This window comes from Lemur catta, chromosome X (assembly GCF_020740605.2).
Source record: "Lemur catta isolate mLemCat1 chromosome X, mLemCat1.pri, whole genome shotgun sequence".
NCBI lineage: Eukaryota > Metazoa > Chordata > Mammalia > Primates > Lemuridae > Lemur > Lemur catta.
Genome location: NC_059155.1, coordinates 32,259,988 through 32,286,072, shown reverse-complemented (window position 1 = coordinate 32,286,072; position 26,085 = coordinate 32,259,988). Strand labels below are relative to the sequence as shown.

The following is a 26,085-nucleotide window of genomic DNA, read 5'->3' as shown; positions in this document are numbered from 1 at the left end:
ACAGCTAAAAGAGTCCAAGGGGAGAGGTAGGGACTGGGATTACATCCAGCTGTGGTGTTTAAAGATGGAGTCACGGGATAGGTACTCTTTGAGGTATTCTTTTAACAAGGGACAGGAAGATATTCCAGGCAGAGGGGATAACCTGAGCAACGGCAGAGAGGAAAAAATGGTGATGTGTTTGGGGAGTTGAGTGCTAAGTCAGAATGTCTGGAGCATAGAGGTTGAGTTGCAGAGGAGTGGTCTTAAAATTCAGTGAGGAGGTTGGACTTCATTTTGTAGCTCTGAGGAGTCTGACCATTTTTAAGCAGAGAAATGACACCATTAGCCTATGCAAGAAAATTGCTAGAGAGAAAAAAAAAGACTAGCAAGAGGAAGGACCTCTTAGAAAGCTGTTGAAGTACTGAAGATGTGAAATGATAGGGGTTTCAATTAGGTGGTGGCAGTGGGAAGGGAAGGATAGTGATGGAGTTGAGATGCAGATGAAGCCAACAGGGTATAGTATAGGGGGGTGGACATTCCACTCCAGTGTACTGTTCTTATGCTTATCTTAACATCAGATTTCACTGAAGTGAAGGTCTGCCATGCTTTTTGTTTGTTTTGTGTTAGATACTGTCTTATTCACCACCATAGCTTTTGTGCCTAGCATATATTGGGACCTTAAAACATATTTGTTGAATGAAACCTGAACTTGTTGAATCACTTTGAGAGAGGGAGAACAAATATGAGCTTAACTGAGAGGTGCCCAGTGATCTCTTCATCTACATCTGTACTTCTACCCCAAGTTCGATTTTTCTTTAAATATGGATGAAAATTGTATACATCCATGTGCCAACTTTCCTCACTCAACCACATTTTAACCTAGATTTGATGGCCTACAGATTGCTGATATTTGCAAATTTAATTCTGTCCCTCATCATTATAGAAATGTTCTTTGGCAAATGCTGTTGGATACTCTCCAAATATTGCATTTTGAGTGCTTTTAACTTATATATGGATTTTTAAAAATTTTACCAACTGGTCATTGTTAAATATTATTTTAAAATAATCAGTGTGATGATCTAGTAATATTCTAGCTTTATTTTTGCCTTAAAATGTTTGAAATTAAATTTTATAGCAGATGGATAGCTTGCAAATCAAGGTATTTGTGGAAACATTAGTTCTAATAAGATCATTCTGAGTCAAGTACAAGGTCATAACCTGCAGAAAGGGGTTTTGTGGAAAAGGTGACTGCCTAATCCAATAAAGGTATATATTTAAAGTTTAATCAATAGCTCTTGCTCTAAATACACAGGGATATTTTGCAAGTCCAAAGACTTTGAACACCGACCGAAAGGCAAAGAAAAATTCTAATAGAGCCCATGCATTGACACTTAAAAAAAAAAAACTCAATAACTAGAATTTAGTTCAAGCAATCTGCTTTTAAAAGAAGTGGGAAAATAAGAAAGTAATTTCAAGATGGGAGTTGAAGCATCTTTAGGCTTACAAACTATATATTGGGATTTGTGCAGTAAGCCCAGTCTCTTCCTTCTACATCTTCATATCCATCCCTGGATAGTGAGTGCTGGTTTTCAGAATCGGCTATCTATGTCATAGTCTTCTTTGTTTCTTCCACAGTATTTAGCACAGTATTTTTTTTTTTTTTTTACATGAGAGGTGCTTCTTAAACAGTATGCTTTCTTTTATCAGGCAGCAAGAACAATACAAGTCAATACATTTTCCTATTTACTATGGTTGCCAGAAAGCTCATAGCTACATTTTGGGCCCAGTTGCAGCAATTAACCTTAGTCTAGAATTTTGAAGTTCTTGATATAATTATTCCCATTGTCCCACCTTCCCCATTATATCAATCTTTGTTATTTAGGCTTAGTATAATGATCTTATTGAAAAAGTATCTTTCTTCAATGTCATTTCCAAGCCTTTTGGAAGAATGTAGTTGTATAAGTAGTAAGAGAGCAAGTCAACCAGAGAAGAGGCTAATTCTATTTCTGAATTTCTTATTTGAAGTTTATTAAGCTATCTAAGTGTTTTTCATTTTGACATGTTAATGTATTCTGGGCATTCCAGTGTCATGCACAGGGGGCCTCAGTTTAAAATAGGCTTCCAGTGATACTCAGAAGTAAACTAAGTGCAACTGAGACTATTCTTAATATAGAAAGGAAAGAGTAACAAATACTTGGAACTCCTTAGGTGTTTATTTTCTTCACTATGAAAAGGAGAAAATGTTCTTTGAGACCAATTTTTTTTCTTACTGCCTCACTGCAGGGTGTAACTGATGAACTTTGTATTCAGCGCTTGCTTTGAGGTTTAGGAATGTATTGATAATTCAGCTTTTGATTATCCATGCTGAAATGCTGTGGTCAACTTTGGGCTGTTTACTTATTTGATGTGAAAAGTAATTTCCTCCTTCTAACTTGTCCTTTTCCAGATATCGTTTTTTGGGGATGAGGAGAAGGGGTAATGCTTTCAAATGATTGGGTTTCTGTGGTGGGTGAGTAAAGGTATGAATTTATTGGAAAGCTGAAGGGAATTTATTAGAAAATTCTTTATTTGCTTAAATTTGAGTGCATAGTAAACATTTAGAAAAATAGTCTAGAGAAGTTTGTAGAGCAAATGCAAGCAACATGCAATACAGAGCTCTCATATATATACTTACTTAGTGTTATGAAAAATAGCTCTACCTTGGAAACAGAAAATGAATGTATTTCCAAGGAGTAGTAGAATAGGTTTTGAGAAGCCCATTCCTTTTTTTTCATGACCTACACTGGACCTCTTTTACATCAGCGGTCCCCAACCTTTTTGCACCAGGGACTGGTTTCATGGAAGGCAATTTTTCCATGGACCGGGGTTCGGGGAGAGGAGGGATGGTTTCAGGATGATTTGAGTGCATTACATTTATTGTGCAGTCAAACATCTCTGCTAAAGATAATCTGTATTTGCAGCCACTCTCCAGCGCTAGCATCACTGCCTCAGCTCCACCTCAGATCATCAGGCATTAGATTCTCATGAGGAGCATGCAACCTAGATCCCTCGCCCATGCGCAGTTTACAGTAGGGTTCACTCTCCTGTGAGAATCTAATGCCACCACTGATCTGACAGGAGGTGGAGCTTATGCGGTGATGTGAGGGATGGGGAGCAGCTGTTAATACAGATGAAGCTTCACTGGCTCGCCTGCTGCTCACCTCCTGCTGTATGGCCTGGTTCCTAACAGGCCACGGACCGGTACCAGTCCATGGCTGAGATTTGGGGACCACAGTTTTACATGACTGCTAACATCATCACTGATGTCAGAGATGTGAAATTAAGCTGTCCAAATCCCTTCAATATGACCTTTTAGAAACTGAACTGTCAGTAACATAAGAAAATGCTTAGTAAATAGCTAAATCCATTGTTGGATGGGACATTATTCCGTTAGAGCAAGGGCTCTGAAAAGTGTACAGGGCAGACTAGCAGCACCAGCTTCACCTGGGCACTTGTTAGAAATGTAAATTCTTGGGCCCCACCCAACGCATACTGAATCAGAAACTCTGGAGGTAGGCCTGGCAGTCTGTGTTTCAAGAAACCCTCCTGGTGATTCTGATGAACACCAAAATTTGAGAACCACTAGTTTGGAGAAAACCATATTGGTTCAGGTGGGTGTCAGTTAAGGATGATGTTTCAAAGCTTCAGAATTCTCAGAACTGTGTGTTGTTCCCCTAATGCCTCTTCCTTCCTCACCACTTATTCAAATGGCCCCTTTCTTGGGTTATTGTTTATATTCAGATCTGGTGGAAGGAAAATGGCATCTATTCTGGAAGACTTATATATCCTTGAGGGGGCCTGTTATATTTTTCCTCCAAAGTAGTATCACAAAACTTACAAGGCTCTGAGAGGTACTGCACAAAAGACAGCAGTTTAGTTCTGTTTGACCCAAGATAGTCTCAAAATTCTTTGATCACAGAATTCTATTTTTGTGGAGCATATAGAAACTTCTCATGGAATATTATATAAGTTATTGGGCAAGAATCATGTTGGTGTCTAAATGTGTGAAATCAAAAAGAAATAAAATTATTTTAGTTATTTGTCTATTATAACCCCTTGGAAAGACTGGTGATTTTTTTGTAACCCTAAAGATCTATGGTAGGTATTGCTAGCTGCCACAAGTAGACCTTCAAAATTTCGTATGCAGCAAGTGTAAGGACAAAAGGATGTGTGTGCATATATATGTATATATGTATATGTATATATAAAGCATATTCAAACATGTTTCACATGTATATAAGTCAATTTTGGCTTCTAAGAGGTTAGCCTATTGACATGAAAAATAAGAAAAAGGAAAAGTAGCTGAAACATTTATAAAGAGTTTTCTAATAAGATTCAATTTTATTATTTTACCAATTAAAATAAATAAATTTAAAATCCCTTATCCATAATTATTTTTTAGTATTTTCAACACCATTAACATCTTCTCTTACAGTCTATTGTTTTGCTTTATCCTTCTCACTTACCGGGGGAAAAATGACTTGCCTGATTTCTTTGTATCATTTTAATATGTGAGTAAAAGTAATCATGGCAAAGTTAGAATAAAAACAGTGCCAGCTAAAGCATGTTCCATGCTTTTTCATATAATAGAAATGATTTTGAATGTGTTATGCCTTATGATTGTAAAGTGGATGCTTGTTGTGCTAAATCTTAAAGTAAGAAGCTCGTGATGGATGGTAAAAGAGTGTTTCTTGACTAGACAAACTAGTCTTCAAAGTAGACACTGGGTTATTGCCAGCTGAAAAGAAAAAGGAGCAATGATTATTTTCTCTTTTTTGTTGTTTGCAAGGATGAGATTAAAGCCTGGATCTGCTTCTTTATCTTCTGCCCTTTCACCTACTATACCACTAAGCTGTGGGAGCAGCAACTGTTTAACAATAATATCCAGTATTAATAAAGAGAATTGTCCTCAGTTTTCTAACATTATGTGTATATAAGTACACTTTTGGATTCTGCATGCTCAGTTGTCTAGTCACTTATTAAAAGAACCAGATTCCCTAGTGTCACAGCAAATGTCTATAACAATTCATCTTTTAAAAGCTGTGGAAAAATGTAAATGATAAATTATAGAATAGAATCAATATGTTTATATTATTGACATGTTTACATGATGCAGCCACATATTCATTTGTGTTTGACAATGTTTAGTTTTATTTTGTGAATAATGTTTACTTAGCCAAAAAGAAATTGGCAATATAGAAAAGAAAATAAGCAAACATAATTCTTGTATATTTGAAGCACTGAAAAAGTCAAACCCTAGTTCCTAGGTCCACAGATCATGACCCTCCACTTTGTACTATCTCAAAGTATAGCTAGCTACTCCACGGTCATTTAAATAAAATCCCCACTGAAACTGAGCTCTCGGTGGGGTAATCTTGTGAGGCAGTGTGTAAAGTGTAGGTAAGTTCCCATTTGCCTGTGTTCTTAGGGCAATGACATGCTTCAGAAGAACACTTCGTATGATTTGACGATCTTTTCGTCAGTCATCATTTGGAGATTTTCTCCGCTTTGTGATAGTGTCAAACCTATAGCACTCAGACTATTATGGACTCAGTAAACCTGCTTCTGAATGGCACTAATGCATTTTTAAAAGATTCTTGTCTCACAGTAGTAATAATAGTCACGAAGTGCACAAACCAACTCTTTCATTGAATCCTACTTCCGTCCATTCTCTATCTCCATGGGATTTTACTGGGCTGTTACTTTTGTCAGGTCATGGCCGTTTGTGCTTCAGCTTACGTGACCTAACTCCTGATAATTTGAGGCTGCTTCTCCCAAAGCAACTGGCAAATTGCTATTGTGCAAACATTTACTAAAAAGTTGTGTTAAGAGAGGAAACATTTTATACTGATTGTTTCTGCTTCAGAAAGGATGGGAGACTGTATTTTTAACATTCACCTACCTTGTCTTATTCATATTCAAGTCACCCAAGATCCCTAGGTACTTAACAAAATAAATTTGCCTTAAATTTTGGCTATTGAATTGTGTCTGGACATACCTAACAGCCGATTGATGTGCAATTTGTGTTGTAATCTTTGAGGGAAAATGGTGGCCCAGACAGTAGAAATATTTTCTCATTTTAGCACTGTCAGAGTATTGTGTGGCAAAGTGTCCTGGTTAAGAGTGTGAGCTCTGGCCTCAGAGCACCTAGATTCCAATAACAGCTCTGCTACTTATTAGTTCTGTCAGCTTGGGCATGCTTCTTCACTTCTCTGTGCCTCAGTTTCCTCAATTGTGGAGATTAAATGAGATAATGCATATAAAGCACTTTGAACAGTTCCTGGCACATGGTAAATACACAATAAAGTTAGTTATTAATATTCAGGCAGACATGGTATGAAAAAAAATGCAAACCAGATCACAACATTTTATAAATCTCTCAAATGAGTTTTGTTTTTATGACTACTTTCATATTAATGGAAAATATAATTTTACAGGGGCCTCAGCCTGGTCTTTAAATATGTGTCAACAGTTGTTCTATGCCAAGTAACATGGACTAAAGCTGTATATACAATTATTCTCCAGCACACTCATAAATGATTTAAATTAGTTCACATATGAAGGGTCATTTGACCATATATACCAGAGTCTAGTATACAAAGACAATGCAAAACATGAAACAATGTAAAACCAAATAAATGCTCCAGTTATCTTTAGTAGAAAAATAAGCGTAAAAGATTGGCACACTAATGTTTTACACTACCTAGTTTAATTTCACTGTGTCCACTTTTTATCAAATATTTTCTAGAATGTAATTGGATTTACCTTAATAAATACTCATTTTATTTTTTCACAAAGGCATGTTTTCTGAAGTTTTCTAATTTTATGCTGATTTTCAGGGAAGGCACAATGGAGCTGGAGTAGATTTGTTTTATTTTATTTTATGTTCTACTATACTTTTCCCCACCAAAATAACGATTCCACCAATTAAAAGTCACTGATTAGGCTATCACCATGGCCAAATGACCCTAGAAATCGTTTTGTGCTGAGTATAGAGGATGCACATTTTTAATGAACACCACATCCTTGCATGCATACTTCTCATCCAATAAGTCTTGTTCCAGCTGTTTAAACTGACTTAGGGAGTACAGTAGATAGATTTTTAGAGCTAATTAATGAAATTTCTCTGTTCTTTGCTTTATCTTTTCCTTCTTTGGGATTTAGAGATAGGCATCCTTTGGCAGTGGTCATATTTCAACTTCTTCTCTGCAAGGCCATGAGACATTTATGGTTGGGGGATCAATTTGTTTTGAAACAAAATGCCTCCCTTTATCACTTTACTTTCTTTAACCCCATTTCTGGTTACATTGCTTGTGGGTGGACTTGTTTGTTTCTTTAAATACTAGGAACAGTTTCATCATCTTCAAATATTAACTGCTCGATGAAAAACAGAAGGTAAGCTTAACAAGGCTGCTGTATTTACTAAACTAGATCAGGAGAGGACCATTTTAAAACACACACACGCACACACACACACACATGTATATATTTTAAAAAAAAAGTAATCTCAGCAGTTTCATTTAGCAGATTTAGTCCATGCCTCAAAAGTATTTTAATGGCAATCCATGTCACCAAGTAAACACTTTCTGCTTGGAAATTCTATATATTTTTTGTATTTGATAGTAGGAGTGTGAGGAAAATGCTTGTTTTAAAGTGGATACCCTTGGCTCTATTGGGGATTTGAAACATGATTTCACAATTATGAGTTTAACAAGACCCTGTAAATAACCATTTTGATATCATGCTTTTACATTTCATTATCTGAAAAAAGACTCATGTTTACCTAAAGAGGGACTGATTTTCATCTTTGTATCGCTAATTTCAAAATGCAGAGGTAAATCAACAACTACATCTGCCTTTTATATAACCTTTGAGTGGACGCATATGTGGCTAGCTATAGAGACATAATTATTTAATTTATTCTTAACATCACCCTGAGCCCTGCAAAGATAAATTGTTTAAATTTGAACAATAGTCAGTGCCTTTCTCACCTTATACTCTTCTTATACGTTTGTAAGATACTTTTCTAAATTAAATTCTTCTTTGAAACTTTCTTGTTACTTAGAGATAGGAAATTTAATTTTGCAAAGTGGAAACCCCAAGGTTTATACCTAGTGCAAAACTAAAACCCTTAGGAATTGAGGGGATTGCCCAATATCTTCTGGCTTACCAAGTTTTAGTACAGTTAAAACTCACTTGAGACCCTTAAGTCATGGAAAACATAAAGTACTGGCATGGTTTCAAGGGACAGAAGTCACAGTGTAAGAAAGCCAGTTAGACAGAAGTCTCGAAGTTCTTATTTCAGAGGTTGCTTGACTGAAGACTTCAAACAAAAGAAAGCTACAGCAGTCATTTTGAAAGATCTGATGAAACTTACAGGCTCAGAAAGTGGTGTTGGGAGGATGATTGTGCAGTGTTACTTTGTAGAAATTACAGGAAAAACATCCATCTAATTGTTAGCTTTTGGGAAATCAAGTATGGGCAAAAATGTCATTTTAATGGAAGATCCAATTCTTAGGAGTTCACTGAATTTCTCTGTTTAAGAGAGAAATCAAAATAAAAATATGAAGGAAAACTAACTTGACCTATAAAACACCATACACTTTGGTTTGAGTTTATGTTTCTTCCTGTAGGATAAGGAAGTTGGAATAGATCAGTATTTTCATAAGGGTACACTGAGGAGAGATATTTACAAGCATTTGATTTTTAAAAAAAGGAGGGGTGATTTCTGTGTTAAACAATCCTGGGTTAACAAAAGTGAGCAAGTTCTTTACTGTAAGACATGTGAGAGCCTTTATTATGCTCTTGTGTACTGTCGGTCTCAAAGAGAGGAATATAGTGTGCCATTTCTTACAACTGTTTGACCAGGAAACCCAGTGTTTCAGCCTCCTCTCTTGGGACTAGTGCTCTGTGATACACACTCTGGCAAAGGCTGAAATAAATGATCTCTAAGAGCCTTTCTAGCTATACCATTTGATGTTTCTATGATATGTCTGTAAACATAGAAACTTCCCGAGCACAATACAGTTTCATTCTTTCTGATCTTACTCATTCTGAATCTTTGATGATTCCAATGAAAGTCTGCATTCTTAATGAATAAAAAATAAATTCAGGACTGTGTCTGGCAATTAACTCCTAAATGTTCACAATTTTAATGTAGGGCTATTATGGATTGCCATTTTCCCCAGATATATTATTTAGTTCATTAGAATTAGCCATGTCCCTCTATTTCCCACTCTCTTTTAATATGAGTAATCAAGGATTGACTGAAAAGGGTATCTATGCAAATAATGGCTATTTTGCGTGTTTTGAATCTGTACTTTCATAGAGCTTATGTGTGCATATAGAAACATGACACTAAGCAGTCATTTTCCTGAGCTTTAATAGACGACTTTTGCTTGCATTTGAGTATTCCGGAGACAGAGCTGAAGGGGAAAAATGCTAAACTGCCCCTCACCCCTGCACACACAGATGAATAAAAACCTGAAAAAAAAAACCGCATAAAAGTCTCATCTTTATGTGCTGTGTCATATGCTCAAAAACCTTTATCAATTTGGAGTCAGGGGTGGGCAGATCTTGCTCACATACCATGCCCCTCTTCACCCTAGCCTAAAGGGGGAGCCCCCGCAGACAGCAAGGACATTGACGTATACAGTTGCACCACTGTGGGTGGGAAGGTTGAGTGGCTGACAGGGTAGTGAGCCGTGTGAAGCTCTTGGTGGGAGGAGCTATGGGATCAAAAATTGCTTTCTCCAACAGTCAACTTCCTTAAATTCCTTGCAGCTGGTCAGGTAAGCTGGGTCCGAGAGTACACTCTGCTTTACTCTGGGCAACTGAAGGCCTAGGAGAGCCTGAGCTGGTTTCCCGGAGGGGGCTCCTTAGGGCCTTAAGGTAAAGGGGTAAAATGACTTTTAAGGATTTGCCTTTATTTAACTCAACTCACCAGGGTAGAAGAACAGAGAGGGAGAGGTTTGCCAGATAAAATATGGTATGGGGCATACTTATACTAAAAGAAACTATTTGTTGTTTATCTGAAAATTCAAATTTAATTGGGAGTTTTGTATTTTTATTTGATCAATCTGGCATCTCTAGGTAGTATCCTAAGCAGAAGCCCCAGCTGGGAAGAAAGAGTATAAGCAGCTGGTATCCTCGTTGTCCTGGCTTCTAAATCGCTGTGGTAGGTGACTGGATGGGGTGTCTAGAAAAAGGAGGTGAGAGAAGCCTAAGAGCAGGAGATTTGGCTAATGGGCCAGAGAGAGACACCCCCTTAAGTTGTTTCATAATGAAGTATATGTAGTAAGTATCTTTTGGAAGTTGCATGATTTTATGTGTTTTATTTCTTGAAGTAACAAATTGTCATAACTTTTTCTTTCCTTTTTTCTATATTTAATGACATTTTATGTTGCCAGCTGTCAGCTGCTCTAAAGATAGCTTCTATGAATACTTAGCATCAGGAATGGCTTCTGACTTTTGATAACTTGGTACCAATATGCTTCATTATCTTTGGGGTTTTAATTTGATTCTGGTTGGCCTGTTTGTAAACAGAGATGATGCATTCTTGATGAGCTTATTATTGACCAGTCATTCAGTTAATATTTTTCTAAAGGGATTGAAGGTATTCGATTACAGGAGGAGTAAAAAGGGGGGGGGTGTGGAGGGGGGCAGAAAGCAGATTTTCCACTTGTGAACAGCAACTAGAATTTTTAGTGTTATTTGCTCTTCAAAAATTTCAAAGAAAAATTTCAAGCTGGTAATTATTTGAAAATGAATGTTTTATGTAAATGAAGCGGAACATGGGTCATGAAGTAAAGCCAGGAACATTTTTTCTTGTAAGTCAGCATATGCAGTGGAGATCCACAAGAAGGCCCCCACCTGCTGCGATTTTCCTAAAGCCTTGTATTCCACCTTTGTCTAAGTGGCTTCAGGGAATTTGACTTGCAGCTTGTTCAGAGAAATTCAGGGTGGAGTGGGAGAGTTGGATAATGCAGTTTCTTCTAAGCTGACCCTGGAAACGCAGGGCTCTCTTTGGACAGGCCCAAGTGCTGATTAGATATGGATCTGCTGCTGGCTCCTTTATTCGGCCAGTGAGGCCCTGTATCCTGGGGGCCCTTGTGGCCAAAGACCCCTGGAATTAGACCCGAGTTTGTGTCTGTGTGCCTCATGGATTCATGTCACTTTTGGTTAAATTATACTAAATTACCAAGATTTTTCAGCCATTATGGTCACATATTCCTCAGGGTTTATATTCATAGCAAAAAAAAGAAGTTACGAATTAGCTGTTTTCTGCACATGAATAGAATAACGGTTCATTTGGAACAGACAACCAGGAACAGCCTCAGTCTTGTGTTGACTATTGTTCTCTTCTTGGAGGGAGAAGAAAGAACTTATGAAAGGAAGTAGCAAGAGAAGCAATTAGGCGTCTAAGTGTTATGCCCTATAAAATTATTCTCACAAAGTTCAACAAATTTGCATGGAGTGGCTATGCCAGGCACAGGCACATCCCTAGACATTCAAAGACGAGGAAGATGTAGTTTTGCCTATATAGAGGCTCAAAGTCTAATAGGGGAGACAGGCATGCAAAAAGTTTATCGATGTACACAGTGATAAGTGCTAAGATAAAACCGAGTGCAAGGTGCAGTTGGAGGCACAGAGAAGGGAGAGAAAAATGGGCGTGGGGGTGGGGAGATAGTTTCAGGAAAATCTTTACAGAGGAAAAGTCATTTGAACTGCGAACTCATACTGGGTAGTGAGAGTCTGGAAACTTGGCATTTATGCTTACTGCGCTGCTTGTGCATTAGGACGAGTCACCTCACCCCCTTGGCCTTCACTTTCTTTCTCTGTAAGATAAAGGTGAGTAAGCTGTTCCCTAAAATCCACTTCAGCCCTAAAATGTTTTGATTCTGGGAATCAAATTATCTTAGTGGGCTATTTCAGAACAACAGTGTGATTGTCGAGCCCAGTCCTCCCTTCGTCTTTTGGAGGTCACAGTGTAAAAGCTCTCTTAAGGCACATAGGCAAGAACATTCCTCTGCTCTCCTCCTAGCTTCTCGCCTATTCGAATTCGATATCTGGTTTGCACCGAAGTCATTGCCCTGCATATGTGTGTGTGGAATGTGTCAAGAAAACAGAGTTGGGATAGTATGAAAAGGGGGGTGCAGTGCTGACCACAATGGTGAGGTACTTGGCTGGCCCTCTCCATGGGGTCTACGTTCAGCCTCATTAATTTTGCCTCCAATGTATTTAGGAAATGGCTTATTAAAGACTTTCCCCCCTAAATTTCATGCCTGAATCTCAAATTTAAATTAAAAGTTGTATGCAGAATTTTAAGCGTGCTCTTTGTGCATATATATCAATACTTACAGATGATACAATATTTGGAGGAGAAAATGGTGCAGATTATATCCATTTTTGTAAAGACAGAATTTTAAGAGGAAGAAAGAGGGACATTTGCCATTAGGATACTGATACCTGGCTAATACTCAATTTATGTTGATGCTGACTCAATTTTAGCTCTTTCAGGTTTTTCCCAGCAGGAAACAGGCAACCTAGAACATACGATTTGTAATTCTAAAATCACTATTTCTGCCTCTGAGAAGCTATGTCTATGCACCTAAGTATGTTACCATGGGGCAGTATTATCACTAGGATTTTTCATTTAACACATAACCATTAAAATGGAATAACAACATTTTTCTTCATAGAACAAATCATTTGTTTGGTCCCTTTATTTAATAATTTAACTTTTAACTCTTGGTAGTCTAGTAGATCAGTGAGATTATGTCTCTGAAAAGGTAATCCAGTTATAATTGTATTTGAGAGAGGATATATAAGGGTATTTTTCCCCCATAACTCCAGGTGTATTTGAGGAAGCAAGTCATTCTGCAAACAGCTGTTTCTGTTAAGATACTGTGACTGACAAAGGGTAATTTTCAGCTTCCTAGGTTGCTTTTCTTATTCTGATGGATGGTAGGGCTTTCTCTCAGGAACATAAAAAGATACATTTCACAGGATTTTTCTCCCACCAAGTGCATGGGAAGTCTTGTATCTGACAGACTCTGACTCTCATAACTCCCTAGATTTAGGTAGGATTTGAATCTCTACAATGCTACTTTTCTCTCAGTCAAAGGCTTTGTACTCATTTGTGAAAAGCCTGAAGGTAGGAAAAAGGCAATAGATTGAATCTGGAAGGTTTTATAAATGCTCTGCAACTTATTCCTTTGTCTGTCATCAACTTTTTGATGCAGATCTAGTTCAGAAATGTCATTGGCCATTTTCTCCCCCTGCTGCTTTTTGGGTGCATTTTCAAAGACAGTCGACGGGAAAGGGGGAGCTGAAAGATTCATAGGTGTAGTAGCATTTATTTCAGCAGAGAATCACTTTCCTATTGAATCACTTTGCTATTTTCTTAACTTAGTAACACAGTGAAAAACCAAATGAGAATAACATGTTTTTTAAGGCCAAAAGGAAATGGAAAAGGAGGGAAATTGAGATGAGCATAAATGACCTTGCACTCTAATCTCTTCAATGTTTCTTTAATTTTGTATGTATATGGGGATTGGGGGAAAGATTGATTTACATGTCTTGACTAGCGTTAGCTGCTGTTTTTAGGATATAGCCTGCTCTGTCAGAGGATGGTGACTATCATAGATACAACATTTATAGAGTCATTTATGATATAGTCTAAGATTGCACTAGTATGGGGCATCTCAGAACCTGTGGGTCTAGAGTGGAAGAAAGGGGGCTTGGGACACCATTGGCTTGTCTAGGGAAACCTGAGGGGTGATTTTTTTCAGACCCAAAATGGCAGTTGGGCTATCACACTGGGCTGTTATTGACAGCACAAGATACCCTATCACACTGGGCTGTTAGAGACTCAGTGTGATAGGGCGCCTTGTGGCCCATTCACAATGCTCAGTGGGCTTTCTAGTCCATAGTCGTTGGTTTTCCAAAGGACAAAAATAATAGGTGATTACCTACTTTGCTGGGATAATCCCCCATTACTTCTTCTGCATCCCATCCTAACATGCTTTACCAAAACCTTGATCTTTAAAAACAAGTGTTAACAAATGTCAAAAACAAAGTGTGTTCCCCTCCAAATGCCAATTAAAGTATTTTGGCCTAAAATTAAGTTTGGACCTCTTGAAGAATGAATGCTATGTAGAGGAGATTTATTATTAGCAAGTATTGTGCATATAAATACATTATCCTGAATTCTAAAGTCATTTTGAAAACACATGAGAGATATGGTTTTCCTTTGAAACATTGTTTTCCACAGATAACATAGATATTAAATTACTTGGTCTCTTTATCTATTGTTTGGATAGAAAATGCAGATTTTTTTATTTTATAAGCTTTCTTTAACATAAGCAGCAGTCTCTGGTAAGGTGGTACTGCGATGCATTTGCATTGTTATAGAATTAAATTATGGATTCTGTCATTCAAAAAAGAATGCTTTATAAATCAAGTAAAATCTCATAACTAAGATGAATAAATTCCTTTAAATCTCATGCTGGCTCATATTCCATACTTTAGTTTTATAGCCCAACTTTATGTAATTTTTAAAGTGTAATTTTCTTTTTTTTCCTATTTCTGTGTACTGTTTTTGCTTTGTAAACATGTCATTAGTTTCCCAAGAAAAAGCTTAAGAAGAAAGTTACTGTATATAAAGGACAGCGATATAAAAGCACAAAGGCATGTGAATTGAAATTCTTTATCAGTAGATTGACAGGAAATGTGCCAAATACACTGTGTTCTCTTCCTCCCTTTCCGTCTCTCTGATTGTATTCAACATACATGATACTAAAACTCTAAATTGTAACAAACTGTAAAATCCCAATTATTCTTTTTTCTTTCCCTTTTTTTTAAAACTCATCTACTGTTTGGAATTCTTGAATATGAAAGACAGTCCTCATCATATAGCTTTTCTTGCAGGGGGTTACAAATTGGATTCTATGGCTGTATATGCTAATTGTGTGGGCAAGCTATCTAGGTGGCTTTGCAATCCTAAAGCAATCTTGCTCAGCAGCTGCCTAATTTCTTTTCTCACTGCTGCTATGTGACCACCCAAAGCACAGGAATCAAAGTGATGGCCCTAAATGTGAGTATGCAGCAAGATGAAAAATAGTCAAAGGAGAAGGAAGGTCAGGAGTAAGTTATTTATACCTAGTTAGGGGGCAGGATCTCCAAATGCAGCTGCAAATGGCCATAAAAAGGACTGATGCTCAGAGAGAGGTCAGGGATAGAGATAGAGATTTAAGATCTGAGCAGTTGTGATGATAGATGAAACTTTGGAACAACTTCAGTTCTCCAGGGAAAAGAGATTAGAGAGGAGAGCAGAGGATTTAGAACTGGGCCTTGGGGAAATCTTTAATGTTAGGGTATGGGAGGGGGAAGAGAAACCCTGAAGTGGACGGGTAAACTAGCGTGCTTGGCTGTGGAAGTCACCAAGTGCGGCTGCCTCCTCTGGGCTGTTAATTCTGAGCCAGATAACTTCAGTTATATGGATGGAGGGTGGAGAATCTAAGGAGCAAAAATCCTTGTGACTGTCTTTACCTTGGTGCAGGTTGTGGTAGGTGTAAAAAGAAGCTTATGGTTTCTCTTAGGGGTACATTAATGGGGAAAAGACCCCTATTATGGTGATTTTTAGCACATACTAGGATGTCCTTACAGTCCTTAAATGTGCTGAAATTGTGTAGCTATTCCTAGGCTACCTTTATGAACTTGGGAGGATTAGGTTAATACCATTCTCAACTCATACTCCCAATAAATTCTTCTTTTTCCAAGATTTGCATGGGAATATAAAGGTACATTGAAACTAAGATATTATTTGATTTTGTAAGTCATTTTAATTTGATTAAAAGTAAACTGAGCAATGGGAGAAACCAAAGGACACCTCAACAGAAAACAATAGTGTATCTTTTAATTTCTCAGAGTAGGTGTTAAGTTATACTCAGCTTCTTGCCAGGGGAGGGAAAACAATAGAGCCACCTTGTCCCAGTGATCTGATATTTAAAAGAGCAGTTGCAATGCATCTGAGTTTGCATTATATGTAGCTCTATAGAAGTTTTGAAGGACACACCTTGATTCTCAGTGAAATTATAGGAATGCTTTAATAACAAGATAACTATGGAAAAGTGATTACGTAAACCATTTAAGACATCGTAACTAAGGAAAATACATAGCATATGTTGAATGAAAACACTTGAGGAACAAACTCATTTTTCTCCTGAGAATTCAGGTGGCCCAGCAACTTGCACTCTTGGGTCCAATAAAAAAAAAAATCTCCCTTTTTCCTCTCCCTACCCTCCCCATAACTTCATGTACCATAAAGAGTCTTAGCATCTGTGGGAAATAGAATTGTATGCAGTTGTGCTTGTCTTAAAAAGATCTTGGTGGACCTATTAATCCAAATGAGAGAATCATTAGCTGCTTTGTGTAGCATTTATGAGTTAAACACAATAATAGGTCCCATTATGACAATGTGATAAACAACCAGTCTAGTGACATCCTTTGCTACTACGTAAACATCATAATCAGCAGCCATGTCAGCATTTAGGTGACACCAAAGACATGTGTGATCCCACAGAACTGACATATTCTTCTGTCTTAAAAGTGCTTAAACCATCAATAAAACATTCAAATAGCTGAGGATCCAAAATACACTTTGTTCTCCATTATGCAAGTGATCTAGGGTCATTGCCTCCAGCACCTAAAGAACAACACGGCTGCCAGGTATAGGGATTTATTCTTTAACAGAATGTGAGGGTTTCAGGATGTTTCTCACCTTGTATGGGTTCAAGATAAAGAGCTTTGGAGCCTAGGTTGTCCCAAATAATAGAGTCCAAACTTTATACATTTATGTGTGTGTAATTAAATATTTTCTCTGAAATTTTTTTTATTATTTATAGATGTAGATCCAAATCCCAAGGCTTATTTAGTTTAAATGTGCATGATTTTACATCTCACAATGGAAAATTTTTATTTAAACTGTAATGTTAATGATGATAGTCTATTCCTGATATATCATGTTTTAAATATAATTTGATGCATATCAAAGTAGACTAGAGCAGAGTGGCTAAAGGAATGAATTCTGGAATCAGACTAACTGGGTTTTAGCTCTGGTTTTGTTACTTCTTAGCTGTGCGTTCATAGGCAAGTCACTTACCCCTCTTACTCTCAGTTTTCTCACCTGGAAGATGAAGATTATAAGAGTATCAAATTTACAGAGTTGGTATGAAGATTAAATGAGTTAATTCATGTAAAGAGCTTACTACAGTTCTTGGCACGTGCTAAGAGCTTAATAAACTCTTATTATTTTCTTAACCATATCCGATTCTTCATTGTTAGGGTCGGTGCACTCGAGAGAACTGCAAGTACCTTCACCCTCCTCCACACTTAAAAACGCAGCTGGAGATTAATGGACGGAACAATCTGATTCAACAGAAGACTGCCGCAGCCATGTTCGCCCAGCAGATGCAGCTTATGCTCCAAAACGCTCAAATGTCATCACTTGTAAGTCACAGCTATATCTTGAAAATTGCCAATCTATGTCTTTTTAAAAAAGAATATCTATCTACAGTGGAATAACCTTGCAGGGACTTGGGGAAGTTAGCTGCAGCAAGATTTAGGACAGGAGTTAATATGTTAATTGAGACCACAGAGCCCTGCATGTGGAGGGAACAATCAGGTGTGTTGGACTGGAGCTTTGATTATTATTACGTGGAAACCTTTGAATTCTGGGACATCATCAATTCAAACAAATTTCCTTGTTCTTTGATGGGGGTTTTGTTTTTGTTGCTTTTCAATAAACTTTTTATTTTGAAATAATTTTAGATTTATAGAAAAGTTGCAAAAGTAGTACAGAAAGTTCCCATATTATGCCTCAACCCAGTTTTCCCCACTGTTAACATCTTATATTTCCATGGTAGATTTGTCAAAACCAGGAAACTGGCATTCATGCATCACTATTAACTAAATTCCAGGCTTTACTCAGACTTCACCAGGTTTTCCATTAATGTAATCTTTCTATTCCAGTGTCTAATCCAGGGTACCATGCTGCTTTTATTTGAATTTTGTCTCCCCTCTCCTCTGGTCTGTGACCATTTCTCAGTCTTCCTCTATTTCCCCAGACCTTGACGGTCTTGAGGAAAGCCAGGTATTTGATGGTTGGTGGTTTTGTGTTAACATAGCTACAGTTTCCCTTTGCAGAAATTAATGCGATTATGGTGTCATGCTAGACAAGTGTCTAGTATTTTTGTGAATAAGTGAGTTTAAATGGATCCTTTAAAAAGTAAGTAAGCTATTTCTGTTCATATTGTCCTATTGGGAATTCATCTTGTCCTGCTACCTTAAAATATGTTGCGTTTTGCTCTTACACTTCTCAGAGAGGATTGAAAACTTTTTCTGCTGCAGTTCTTCAGATCTCAAATTTAACTCAGTGGTGCCTCATTCTAATTTCAGCAGGTCTACTTCCGTTAAACCATTAACGAGATACATTTGAAAAGCCTATATGTTACTTTTATTTGTTACCCATTACAAAGTGACTATGTAATAAACACACCTAAAGCTGAAATGTGTATATAGTATTTAGATGCAATAAAAATGTGGAAGTAGGATGCTCTGCTCTCAGCAAAGCCTATCTGATTTTACAGTTGATTCTCAGGATTCAAAGAGATCTGTGCTGATATGGCACCCTTTAACTAGTACATCTTTACAGATAAATGCAAAACCAGGTGGGGGGACAGCATTGATGAATCACTAAAGTTTTACTCCATGATACTGTATTTCCAGAATGTCTAGACAGATTTAAGTAAAATAAATAGATTTCATGTCTTGTACTACTTAGTTTGTCAAAAATATTTGCCTTGGAACTCAATGCTGATTACTTATGTTGACAAATTAGTTCCCAGAAGGTTGCCAGTGAGCTCCTCAAAGCTCTTGGACTCTCAGTAATACTTTACATGGTTGAACTCCTCATTCAAACTCTTTCCTGGGCTTTCACATGCTGACGTATCTCAGTTGCTCCCTACTCATAAGGGAGTAGGGGAAAGAAGGCATTATACATACTGAGAATAGTATAAGCAAAACTACAGAGAAGTGAACATACTTGGTGAGTTCAGAAAATGTGAGTAGATGGGGAATAAAGCAACGGAGCTGTTATTTTTCCCAGCTTTATTGAGGTATAGTTGACAAAGTTGTATATATTTAAGGTGTAAGACATGGTGATTTATGTATACAGTGTGAAATGAGACAACATGGATGAACCTGAAGGGCATTATGCCAGGTGAAATAAGCCAGACAAAGAAAGACAAATACTATATGCTCTCACTTATATGCAGAATCTTTAAAAAGTTGAACTCATAGAAACAGAGTAGAAGGGTGGTTGCCAGGGGCTGGAGGTGAGAGGGATGGGAGGATGCTGGTCAAAAGTGGCTAGAGCACAGGAGCTTTTAATTCACTGTTACTACTCTCAGCCTCTCACGGGATGTCCCAATATCAAAATGAGCAAAGAATAGGAGCCAGATTTTATTATCAGACACCTGAGCCCTGCATTTCCCATGGAGCTGGAGAATATGTCTTTTCAAAGGTCAAATGAAAGCTTCAGGGCACCATTCAAATGCCCTGTTTGAGGGAATCAGAGAGCAAGGTGTGAGGTGTAGTCTGGGTACAGAGGGATCGCCTATACACCTTCTATTTAGCCTCTGCTAGAGTCTCTCCATTCCAAGTCTTAACTCTTCATGTGTTATTTGATCATGCTGGCTCACAGTGGAGAACAGGAAGTAGCTTTGTAAGAATCCAATAAGAAATCCGTTGAGTTTTCCAGCCTCTTAACTTATGCTAGCCAATTTGATTCTCCATGCCTTCCGTAAGAGAATACATTTCCCTTTCTTTTCTTAAATGAGGGTAATTTCAGATTCCAGACTGCAAAAGATGACTGATATGACTCACAGGAGTACAATTTATTTTATAGCATATCACAAGATACAAGGCATTACTTAGATGACCCCAGGGAACAATTGGAAATTGCTTCTCTACCTTGTAGATTATTTAATGATAGCTGTTGTGATGTGATAAACTGATAAAAGATTAATTTCTGCAGTTGTTATGTTTAAAAAAATCTAGCCCAAGATGGTTGGTATGCTCCTCTTCTGTGGTCTAGGAAGCTGCTTGCAGATGTGGTATAATTGAGCTAGTGTGAGCAATTCTAAGTGGCATTTACAAGTCTGATTTGGGAAAAAAAATTATTATGAATCCTGATATGATTAAAGGAGTAACATACAATTTTACATAATTTCTCTGGTACCTACTCTCCCGTAAACAACTCTCTATCCCTTTTAATCACCCCCCGTCCAAATAATCTGATTCTTGTTCCTAAAATAGTCAAGCTTTTGTTTTAAAAATTTCCAGTTCTGGTATTTGTATGGTTGCATATTAAAACCTATTTGTATTGCTGGCTTGAACTTCAGGTCTTTCCACAAAACACACTTTGATCTGCTTTTAGGATACCAGAAGAGCACATTTGCCTTTGCAAAACTGAATATGATTTGCTTATTATAAGCCCCTAGATAAAGCAAATGTCAACCTAAATGGGATGGTAACTAGAGAACAGATTCAACTGAGTATGAATGAACAATGAATAAAAGCCGCACCCAGTCAATTTGGGTGGAATGCTTGCTGTAGCAGGCAAGTTTGTTCACTGTCTTTTAACAGGTCTGAATTGACATTTGCTAGTATAAAATTCCACCCCTGAAAGCGTTTTGTTGGCTTTATTAAGGAAGTTTAGCAAGTGAATCAAAGGGTGTGACTCCCCAGTATTTTTCAGTGCAATTTAAGAGATATTGTTTCTGATGTTCCCAGCAAAAAATTGTAAGTTTAAGAACTCCCCTTGGCATAATCATGAGGCAAATATGAGCACTATAGAAGAATGTTAGGAAAAGTAGACACACTGGCTTACTCTCAAGCAAAGCTAAAGTTTTAAAATTTCAGTTTGACAACTAGGAATTTTAGTTATGAGGAAGAAAAATTCTTGCTACTGGATGTGAGGTATGTATGTTTAAGGTGGATACGATGTAGGCTATTAAAATATTCTTATTTGGACATTTTACACATCTGTACCGGTCTGTATCTGGGAAATTCCTTTAGTTTCTCTCTTTGAATGTGGTGATTCACATGGAAGCAGATTCTGACACCCAGGTGAACTTGACCCAGTTGAGTGTATTTACTTGATGATTTATATAGAAATTGTTGATTCAGCACATTTCAGGTTCCACTGGGGTGTGCCAGGTCCTCTGGTTCTGCTGTGTTCCTTTCATGGCTTGCATTCCTGTGGCCAGATTATGGAGTTCCAAACCATGAGGGCCATGAGCAAGGGTTCCACTCTAAGTTTTCCTTTATCTCAAATTTAATCATTTGATATCTGTGTGGACTCCTCCCCACATTTTAACATCATTTTTGTAATTCTATTTCCCAAATATATTTCTCACAAAGAGGTTTCTATGTTTATCTAACATCAATACAGTAATGAATCACGGTGATGTAACACTTTAGAACCAAAAAAATAGTCCAGGTAGACACGAAGAAGAGACGATATACTAATTAATGAATATAATTATTTTTAAAGTCCAGTGTTTTTACTGTTTTCCTTGTTTACTTAAATAAGGGCTTTAAGGTATTACATTACTTTATGAAACTTAGGACTAGAACAGTTTTAAATGACTAGAAATAAAATTGGAAATATTTATTTAATTTTTGAAAATAAGTAGTTAAATGATTTAGTGGTTGAAAACAAGAGAATAATATCCTTCTCTTACCAAGATATATTCTACATTTTGCAGATTCATGTTAGGGTTACGATTTTTGTAGTTCACATAAACTCACTTTATTGACTGTGAGGTCAATATGCTATAAAAAAGAGTGATATGGTCATGGCTCCCATTTTAAAAATGATTGTGAAAAAGGTGGGCTAGACATTTTGTAGTTTTAATGGGAAAGGAAACTATGTCCATATTTCACATTACTAGTCTTGTGGTCAGTACAGAAATTACAATATACTTTAATGAAGGTTCTGCAGCAGGTTTGTCAGTTTACCTACCCCATCGCATGGTAAATGATAGCATTTGGTTCTTTCATCTCGATGTGGTGACATTAAATGTTTTGTAAAGTGATTTTTGCCATATGTTCAACTCAGTAGAAGACAGGCATTATGTAATTATATAGTTAATATGCTCTTAATATAATTACAACTGTCCTTATCATATAAAACTCCACATTGACTGAGGTTGACCAAATCACATCACAAGAGTGCCTCGAGTACCACCATGCTATGAGCTCAAAATTTCATCTGGATTTTACTATATTTTCTAAAACATTAGACAATATTTTACTTTTAGATATAGCAACTGAAGCCTGGTGTTATTTATTTGCTCAACAAACATTGTTCCTGAGGTGGACTTACCCTGAGACTAACCTGAGGGGTTCAGAGATCCTCATTTGGGTGGTCTCCTTCTAAGACCCTGAGAGGGACCCTAGCAATGTCTTTAAAATGTTTTTGTAAAATTTGCAGAAGATATTTGTGTATACTTTGTTTTCAAAGCTCCCTTACCCCACCCAATGGTCTAAGCTTCAGGCCCCCCCAGATCCTGGATTTGCTCCTCATTGCAATTAGTGGTCCAAAAGAGAATAGTTATTCGGGCCCTTTCCTGAGACTGTGTGTGTCTCACAGCTTAAAGCTCCTTTATCTTAAAACAAAATAAATCCACTAGCAGTAGGTTTGCTGCCTTTCCCCAACTCTCTTAATACAAAATATGACATCTGTTTTTACAAAAGATAAGTGAAAATGCTACACTTTTGCAGCCAAACAGAGGGTGTTTGTACATGATATCTCTAATATTGCCTAGTTTCTGTGATAGTAACGACTCTCCACATTCTCCCTTTATCCTCCCTTACATATTCCCAAGGGATAAATTAAACGTAATCTCCTCTTGGCTCATTTTGTGTCCTTCTCCTCCAGGGCTGGTTAGCTCAGTTGATTAGAGCCTGGTGCTAATGAGACCATGTGGGCCTGTTAGCTCCACTGTTCATGGTCACAGTCTAAGCTACAGCCAGCTACCTCAAAATTTCTTGCTGTTTATCACAAGTGAGACGAAGGCTGGGAGTTTGGAGGACTCTGTGAAAATCTTTTTCCATGACGGATAAACAAAACAACAACAAAAAAGCCAATGCTTAACAGTCTCATCTATAAAGGGTGATTTTTTTTTTCTTATCAAAACCATCCCCTTGTGCAGGTCGATGTGGTTCAGTAGCTTGTCAACAAGAAGGCCAGCGGGAGACCTCATGTAAAAACCTGTGGCTGCCCCACCACATGACAATCTTAAAGTGGTCCCCCAAACATTCCTAATTTGCCTTACTAGCCTTTAAGGACCTGTTAAATATTAATTTAAACCCTTCTTTACATAATCTCCTCTTTTGAACCTTTCTGTGGATACTAGTCACATTAGCAATTTATCAGTCCCCTGCAACCCACACTTTGTAATAAGAAGTTACATATTTTGATCTGTAGTAACTTTTCATTGGGTACCTTCTGGTATTGATTTAGCCACCCCAATTTAAAAATACATACAAACATATATGATTCATGTATATATGTATGCATAAAATACCCTGTGCTTTTCATACTGTTTGATTTAGTATTTCACATCTTTACGAAAAGACAGTTTGGGGGTAGCCATCTACCTAAAGTCTTCCTCAGTAGAGAGCAACACTGATGGATTTATTCAATCTCTCTGCCACTACTTTTGAAACTACTTTTCTTTTGCCCTTGTGATTTTTTAATTATATTGTTCGATTTGGTAAACCAAAAATTAACTGATGGTTTAGGAATCCCTTTTCATTCACTTCAGAAAATATTTATTGAGCATATACTCTGTGCCAGGGATCTAAATGGGTAAGGGGTAGATTTAAAAAATGAACAAAAAAAACAGTCCTTTCCCTCTAGGACTTTATGATCTAACGATAGGAAGATGTTGAATGAATATTTTTCTGATCCCCTTAATTCCTGATTTGTACCTGATCCTCCATATTTTTATAGCTTTGGGCTATTTTTATAGGATTATCGTTCTATTAGCTATACAACAGTTTTGTTTGGTTGTGTTATTGTTTTGGTAGTGGTGGTGGTTGTTTGTCAAACCTCTGATAATTTTAACTCTTAACACTCATTTATCCTGGACTTACATTGACATGTTTATAAATAGTCTCCAGATTTATTATGGGTTCCTTGCTGCACGAAGCACTTCCCATTTTCCCCCACAAAACACACATTTTGTTTATACCCTTTGTTAAAGCTGAGTAAACACTTGATTTAAGAAAAACCCACTTTATTGAAGTATGATTGACAGAAAGACTGTACATATTTCATGTATACAGCTTGATGAGATCAGAGACAAGCACACACCTTATATCATCACTACAATCCATGCCACAAACTTGATTTTTGAAATAGTTTTTGTTTCCTACTGCTATACTAAAGTTAATTGGATTGTCATTATTATTACATGACAGTCATCAACAAATGATTTTTAGGTCAGCTCCTTTTCACTCCTTGGGAACAAAGTCAAAATTGCCTTGCTTATGAGGTCTTAAACTTAAGGAAAAAGTCATTTGCTCTCTTCCTAGTTGTTATGCTGATCTGTGTTTAGGTACCCCTTTGTAATTCCCGGCCTGCTGTTGCAGTTTCTCCTCCTGCCAGGTATGGGTAGATCTGAACCATGATTTGTGCTCTCTTTCATGGTATTTTTTATAACTCTTTTACCCACAAATAATCTATTGATCATTCGCCTACCTGCCTACCTTCAATACTTCCTGCCTGGAGATTTCTCTGATTAATAAGGTCAGAAAAACCAGGTCTAAATGAGGACAATTATTCACTTTTGACCCTTGAACTTTTTTTTCCTTAGCTCTTTCTAGGGCCACAGTGACTTATTCATTAACAAGTATGATTGGTACGTAAACACCACTATCAGCTTGTGTCTGTTTATAAAGTTAACTCTCAATTATTGAGGGACCAATTAACTAGTCTGGAGGTTCTCTTGGCCTCCTGAAGCCTGCCTTTTGGCCACTTCAGTCCCTGCAGAACATCACTCAAGGAGTGTAGAAATGACCAAGCAAAAACTGTGAAACAAAGATTATTCGGTTGTGCTCTGTGTGAACAGTTAGTAAACTGCTGGAAACTAAAATTATGCATTTAAGTGCACTTTGGGATTATCTAAGGATGAAACTATACATGGTGATGGTAAAAGGGGCTTCCTTTTATACTATATAAATTCTTGCAAATGAGCAGTAAAATGAAGGCATTATGAGTACTAGTAAAATTTAAGAGTACTCTTTTTCTGGTATTAAAATTGAGTCAATAAATTGTTACCAAATGTTTGCCCTTCTGTAAAAGAAAATATGTAGTCATCCACCTCTAGACAGGAGCTCAGAGATGGAAGGCCCCAACTAGTCTGTCGACTTAAGAATTTAGCTTAAGTGTCTTAAAGTATTTTTCATTCATCTAACAATAATTGTAACTGACCTTGGATATTATTGAAGTAACTATTAATACAAATAGATCTAGGCTGTTGGGGAGGCACAAAGATTGATTTGGCATAACATTTAATTTCCATTTCTTTATACTAGTTTGAGGAATAACCTGTTTTAAGTAATAAGTCAGTGTTCCTAAAATGTGTGCAAACTAAATGTATTTATTTGAGGCATAGTTTTTTATTGAGTTGCATTATTATTCAAAGGTGCTTCAGAATCCTTTAAGACCAATATGTGGTGGCTCCTAAAATTTTACCTTTATGAGACTTCAACTACTATCTTCTCATTCTTAATTGCTAAGTAGTGATTGTTCTATGAACAAATAGTTAAGAATCCTAATTTTAGTAATTATTGAAAAGAGCATTTTAGCGAATACCTATACCTTAGTGTTGGTTTATAAAGCCAAACTTTTTCAACTTATGGAATCTTGCCGCTAACATTAAATTCACATCAATATATTTATATATATTTGGTGCCTTACTCCAGAAATTG

The 26,085-nt window shown here is 37.1% G+C and overlaps 1 protein-coding gene across 9 annotated transcripts in view; it reads left to right on the top strand.

Annotated features, from left to right (window-relative positions):
- Positions 1–26,085, top strand: part of MBNL3 (muscleblind like splicing regulator 3) — a 119,939-nt gene that overhangs the window by 54,352 nt on the left and 39,502 nt on the right. For 6 of the 9 annotated variants that reach the window (XM_045538598.1, XM_045538602.1, XM_045538603.1 and 3 more), the window contains exon 3: positions 17,365–17,529. In XM_045538598.1, the coding sequence (XP_045394554.1) occupies positions 17,365–17,529 (165 nt within the window). The other 3 variants (XM_045538606.1, XM_045538605.1, XM_045538604.1) reach the window with 2 other exon arrangements.